This window comes from Alligator sinensis, unplaced genomic scaffold, assembly GCF_000455745.1.
Source record: "Alligator sinensis unplaced genomic scaffold, ASM45574v1 scaffold544_1, whole genome shotgun sequence".
NCBI classification, from domain to species: Eukaryota; Metazoa; Chordata; order Crocodylia; family Alligatoridae; genus Alligator; species Alligator sinensis.
This window is the reverse complement of record NW_005841937.1, coordinates 631,897-638,126: the sequence shown is the minus strand read 5'-3', so window position 1 is coordinate 638,126 and position 6,230 is coordinate 631,897. Positions and strand designations below refer to the sequence as shown.

Sequence of the window (6,230 nt, the reverse complement as noted above, 5' to 3'; positions counted from 1 at the left end):
AAAAATGTGTCAAATTATGTGTCAAAAGGTCAAATTATTCTCTCTGATACTGTGCATGGATGATCATAAGGGTTTAGGATGGTTGCTTGAGGCAGCTTGGGCACCTCGTTGTTATATCATTGCATTACCAAGTGCATGGAGCTCCTTCTTGGAACCACCCCCTCTCACTTTTCTTCATAAATTCATGAGAGTTTGTTGCTTAAGCAAAAGTGTAAATAAGTCAAGAAGAAAACAAGAAGGTTGCTTTGTAACATGATTGATGCACATGTTTTCTTCCTGTGAACACTTTTCCATGTTTTCTGCTTATATTTTAAGCAGAGCTATTCAACAGTGTTTCAGCAATAGTTTTAAATGGCCATGCTTGACAGATATTTGAAGAATGCCAGGCACCTGAGGAAGGTGCGACGCTGTCAGTAAACCTGCAGGTTTATTTTCATACTTTAACAGCATCCAAACTACTCAACAAACTTGGAGTACATATATATATATATATATATATATATATATTCGATTAAAGTGAACTTTAAATGCAAGGCAAGTACCAAGAATAGCAATTATTTACATTTTTTCAAGCCCATCCAGATTTATTTAATATTGCAGCCAAATCACCAAATACTTGCTGTCTTTACTCAACTCAGACCCTATAACACGTAACATATACCATCTTCCACACGTCATCTTCTCTATAGGACACAAATTGCTGTTTGCTACATAACCTATTTCAGTCTTCAGAATGAGAGAACAAATCAAAAGCTTTCCACATATTCATCAACTCATATACTCAGAATAGCTACTCAGCTCTTTAGCATAACAGGCTATGCTACACTAAATGTTCAGCAAATTATAGATTTCACAAAGAAATCTCCTGTTCAGTTGTTTGTTAGCACATTTATTTTCAACCCAAATCTTCTTGAAGTCTCGCTGAAATGCCCAGTTTGAAGACATTAGCATACATCTCAATGTCACCGACCTTCAATTACCATGACTATAGATGCCTTTTAGATTGATCATAGTAAAGTAAAATAATTTATTTTGCTAGAGTCCTTTTCTGAAGACAAAAAAAATTTACAGGGAAATTAACTGGGCTACCATAATCAGTAATCACTTCCAAATTCTGGAGTTATATTGGAAAAAATACTTTAAAAGTTAGATGTCAAATATATCAAGAACATCTATAAGTTGAATAAAAAAATCTGTTTAAAAAAAAGTGCCCTAATATTCTTTCATTAATTCATCTGTAAATATTTTTCTGTTCATTCTAACTAAACTTTTCCTGCCTGTGGCTTGTACTGAGCCATTTGCTTTCCCTCCTACACACAAAGGCGCACACATGAAAATTTGACCTTTTGAAACAAAACAAAGCAAAACAAAACGTGGTACATCCTAATGCTGGGAATAAAACTGAAACTATTCTAGAAGCTGAGAACCCTGAAGCAGCATGAGAACTATTCACCCTTTGAGATTGCCTCCTCGTATCTTCAATTCACAGATTGTCAAACCAGCAAAAAAACACCCAGAGAGGTTTGCTTTTCTTTTTGAACTAGAATCTAGGGCTTATGAATCTGGAAGAAGGGAGAATATACCAGGCTTTTCATGTTTGGTGCCTCCATCCTCTTGGATGTAGATTGTAGTGTAAGTCAGGTGTTGACAGGCCATAGTCAGACCTGGTATCCATGGACATCATGTCGGGATCTGTTTGGGATCGTTGACCATAATATGCATACTGAAGCCTAGTGCCACACTGGGAAGTGGAGCTAGGCGCAGACATGGTGCTCTTTGGTGGGGATATGATACCAGATTGCCTTTTCCCAAATGAGGCTAAGCTAGCATGAATGCTTGGGGCTGGAGGCTCATAAGAAACTCTCTGTTTCCAATCATCTGGTGGCTCCGGGAGTGTTTTCCTGCGAGCAGCTGATACTACATTAGCAACAATGGACCCTTGAATGTTCTGGGGGCCAAAAGCATCATCTACCAAGCCAAGGGGGGACTTGGCTGCTGCTTCCCAGGGAGTTAATCTCTTGCCAGACCGGTCAGTTGCTCCAGGTGGTTTGCTGAAGTAATCAGGGGCAGGTTGGATGATCACAGGAAAAGAAGGTGACGTGGCTCGAGGCATGAGTGAAGAAGGTCTCCCAGGAAGTGATAATGAACGGCCACTGCTTCTCTCCTAGGAACAACAAAATCTTGACTATAATTACAGTCATTGAACAGCAGAGATAAAACCCCTTTCCCTTTCTTTCCAAACTGAAACTGGTCATCATTTGGTTATTGGCATGCTGTTGGCATGCTAACGTATGACAGAGGACAGGAACTTTTTCAATATGACACCCTGACACCACATCCTTTATGAATCCTGGGGTTTTTTTCTATGTGAATTTGCATGAGAAAAAATAAAGCAGAGAAGAGAGAAGAACAGGGACAGAGCATACTCAAGTGTTTAGGAAAGGGAACAGGTTAACAGACAGAAGTCCTTTGTTACTCAACAGGCACAGCATAAAGAGCAGTAGTACAGACATGCCACTATTGCTGTCTTGGTAATGTATCTGATCCTGGAGGAAGCCTTCCCAGTGAGTGAAAAGAAAGAAAGAAGGAAGTATGATCAGTCTGTGCACTTTTACTGGACTTTCTCTAAGAAACAGGAACAAACGTAGTTATGTTTGGTAACTGACCCAATCCAAGAAAACTATCCAAGAACTTGTATTTGTTCATCTTTTGTTAAGAATTACCTCTCGTCTAGTAAAACTATTGCTCCACTATTAATTATAATAGAAGGAAAGGGTATAACATTAATAAAAAGCACTACAAATGTCAATACAGTAATTTGCCTAATATTGTGATAGGCCGCTATTGAACCTGGCTTGTTTTAAAGGCAGTGCCCTCAAAATTTCAGAACACTCTGACCCATTTAATAGGAGCAATCCATTCACATTTCACAAATCCTAATCTTCTTAGTAAGGCAGCACTTTGAAACAAAAACTCTGTTCATGAGGAGGGTTTTGTCCTTCGCAGCGTTCATTTGGCAAGATGCAGCACAAGTATGACCTTTCCCTATGTGTGCCAAATGTTCTCTATGCGTCAGACAAACCACATTGTTCTCAGTAAGCAGTCTCTGTCCATGTGGTTCTTAAATTAATTGCTAAACACCTGATTCATATCCTGAGGTCTGAGAACTGCCTTATCTCCCAGATCCTTTATGAAATTAGAGATTAAGTGGCCAAGAACTTTGCTAAGTCTCCACCCAAAAACATGGGCCTGAATTACCTTTCCAATTTAGCTTCCACAACTCAAAGACCACAGGGCTGATCAAAAACTTATTACCATTATTCGGAGTCAGAACATATGCATTGCAGAGGTACTATTAATGCTTCCATTTGTGATTCAGTATTTTGACATCACATTTTTGCAGGCCCTATCACAAAAGGATCTGAGGCATTCAGAACCCTTTATTGAACTCTACCTGAGGCACTTTTTATCTCTATTTTAGAGATGCAGAAATATGAGAAAAGAAAATGAGAGATGAATGGACAAGTTTTAAAAACGTGATGAGCACCTGTGCCTCTCATTCATCTCAGTAGATTTGGTAGCTGCTCAGCATGAAAATATTAAACCAGAGTCAAAGTAATACAGGCCATGCCTACACAATAAATTTACTATGCTACATGGTGTTACCCTTAAGCTTACTGCACTAGAAGCAGTATGCCTGTGTCTATGGAGCACTGCAAGCAGGTTAATTAGCATAGGTCAGTCTAAGTGGCTCTGCTGCCACTGCTGCTCAGCCAGCCACCCAGACCTGGCCTCACTGCTCTTGGTTTAGAAGGCAGCCTGCCTAGAGCAGTGCAGGTTGCAGTTGCCTTACATGGTAAGTTTACTTATTACGTAAGTTTACTTACTTACTTGACTTGAGACTTACATAAGTCTCAAAGTAAGATTTGGCAGATCTCATGACCTGTGTTTTATAACACAATAATCTTCCCTGTTTATTTTAGCTAATGACTAGCTCTTTCCAACACCAGAGAGAAACTCCAAATAGTTATTAGGCCTTCGCCTCCATTAGTATGTGGGTCACCAAATCAAATCACTTTCACTCATACGTCAGGACACGACTGAGTTCAGCACTCAGCAAAATATGCACATTAAATAGAGTAGGAAAACATATCCTTTGTGACCCTAAGTAAATGGGAAATATAACTTTTGCTCAGAGGTGAAGTGCTCACACCATTAACTATGGGTTGGCCTTTTTCCAGATCTTTGTCTGATGAAAGGGCCACCTTACTTGTCAGGTACCAGTCCAGACACATGGAACGTTCTTGAGGTTAATAGTGGTAGTCACGGATGCCAGAAAGACAATCACAAAATTAAGGATTTTTTCTTCCTTTTATGCATCAGAAGATTTCAATTCAGCTGGTTCCACACATATTGGGTGCATTTATACTTTCACTTATGTGCTCTAGTTACTATGCATTAAGTTTAGTACTTGGTTAACCAAGTATTAATTCAATGCACAGTAACTCATGCTAGTGCGCAGTAGTTTTTTTAATACTTACTGTGCAGTAGCCTAATAACACTGCAAAGCAGCATATTAGCACAGTTTTTGACTAGCATGCTACTGTATAGCATTATTAGGCTACTGCACAGTAAGTGTCTTGTGTAAACACACCCACTATTTATTTTAGCAAGCACAGTTGGTATGCTGCATATAATCAATTGGCAAAAAGGAAGGTTGCGAGGTTGTGCACTTATAAAGCACTCTCTGTCAAACAAGACACAAATGTACTGTTTTAAACTATTTATAATGAGAGACAATTGGAAAGAAATGTGGTAAAACTACCAGCTGAGTTAACTGGTTCCAGGAGAATTCCAAATTGCTATCTCTAATGAACAGATAAAATAAATTCCCTTTCTATTCAATGGAACTCAAGTTCAGACAAAAGAGTTTCAAGTCCATTGCTATCATGTATATTTCCAGACGTAAGCGAGGGGGAAAGGATACCGTTCATAGAGCTGTTGCAATAAGACTCTGAAAAAGTCATTGACGATGCTAGGTTTAGTCTGTCCTGTTTGGAGTTTTCCAGACATCTCCAAGTAGCTGCAATGAAGATATTCAATACAGAGATATTTGGTCTGCAGAACCCTGGTAGAGAGGAAATTAAGCTTCTTTGTATAGAATTTAATTTCCGATTGTTAGGATAGTGAAATATATTTAATACCTTATATAGGAAAAGTGGTCTTACTTCTCTAGCTCATGAAATGGGAACTATAGCTCTTAAAATAAAAAGTTGGTGGAAAAAGAATTTAAGAATCCAGCAAATAAAATTTTGTTAGAAATCACATGCTGCTTTAGAGTGCAGAGAACACTTCTAAGGAAAACTTGGTTATATCATGTTTTAGGTTGAAGAAAAACTACAATAAAGGAGCTGAAAGATGACCTTGTAGAAGAGAATTCTAGGGGTTCCATTAATACAGGGTGTGTCTACACGTTCATTAATGTGCTCTAGTTACTGTGAGTTAAATTTATTACTTAGTTAACCAAGTACTAATTCAATGCTCAGTAGCTCTGGAGCACAGTTTTTTAGTGACATTTACTGCATAATAGCCTAATAGCACTGCACTGTAGCATATTAGCATGTTTTTTGACCGGCACACTACTGCGCAGTGTTATTAAGCTACTGTGCAGTAAGTGTCTCGTGTAGATATGACCAAAAAAGATTAACTCAGGGTTTTGACAACCAGATTCAGTTTCCAGAAAAAAGCATGCATTGCCAACATGGTGGCCTAATGGTTGTAATTTAGCTGAACCTGGTGATCAAGGGTGGCAACTCAGATTATAACTATGTACATGTACTCCAGTGATTTACAAATCATCTGGAATACTTAAAAATATAATTTCCATCCTCCCAGGTAAAGAGTGATTTAGCCAATGGAACCTGTGGTTGAAAGAGCTGACAAATGAACTGTCTTCCAAAGTGGATGAGTGAAATTTCTACATTTAGTCTTGACAGGCCTTACTTGAGAATTTCTTTTAAACTGCTAGACAGAAAGGTCAGTTATCTAAAAATATTGTGTCTTTTGGATCAGAGAGATGGCAGAAATTTCCTTGGCTGCTGAGAGCCTTGTTTTGGGTCGTTTAGGTCAATAAAAGTCATCGTCAACAGCAATGTGTTCAACATTATATGCAGCTTGCTAACTGTATCACTCACTGCCAACTCTAGCTGAATCATACACACAAGATATAG

The 6,230-nt window shown here is 38.5% G+C and overlaps 1 protein-coding gene across 1 annotated transcript in view; it reads right to left on the bottom strand.

Annotated features, from left to right (window-relative positions):
• Positions 1–521: 521 nt before the first annotated feature.
• Positions 522–6,230, bottom strand: part of SYNPO2 (synaptopodin 2) — a 136,183-nt gene continuing 130,474 nt past the window's right edge. Inside the window, exon 5 of the mRNA XM_006019722.3 lies at positions 522–2,164. Within this exon, the coding sequence (XP_006019784.1) occupies positions 1,592–2,164 (573 nt within the window). The 3' untranslated portion in view covers positions 522–1,591. The remainder of the gene's footprint in view (positions 2,165–6,230) is intronic.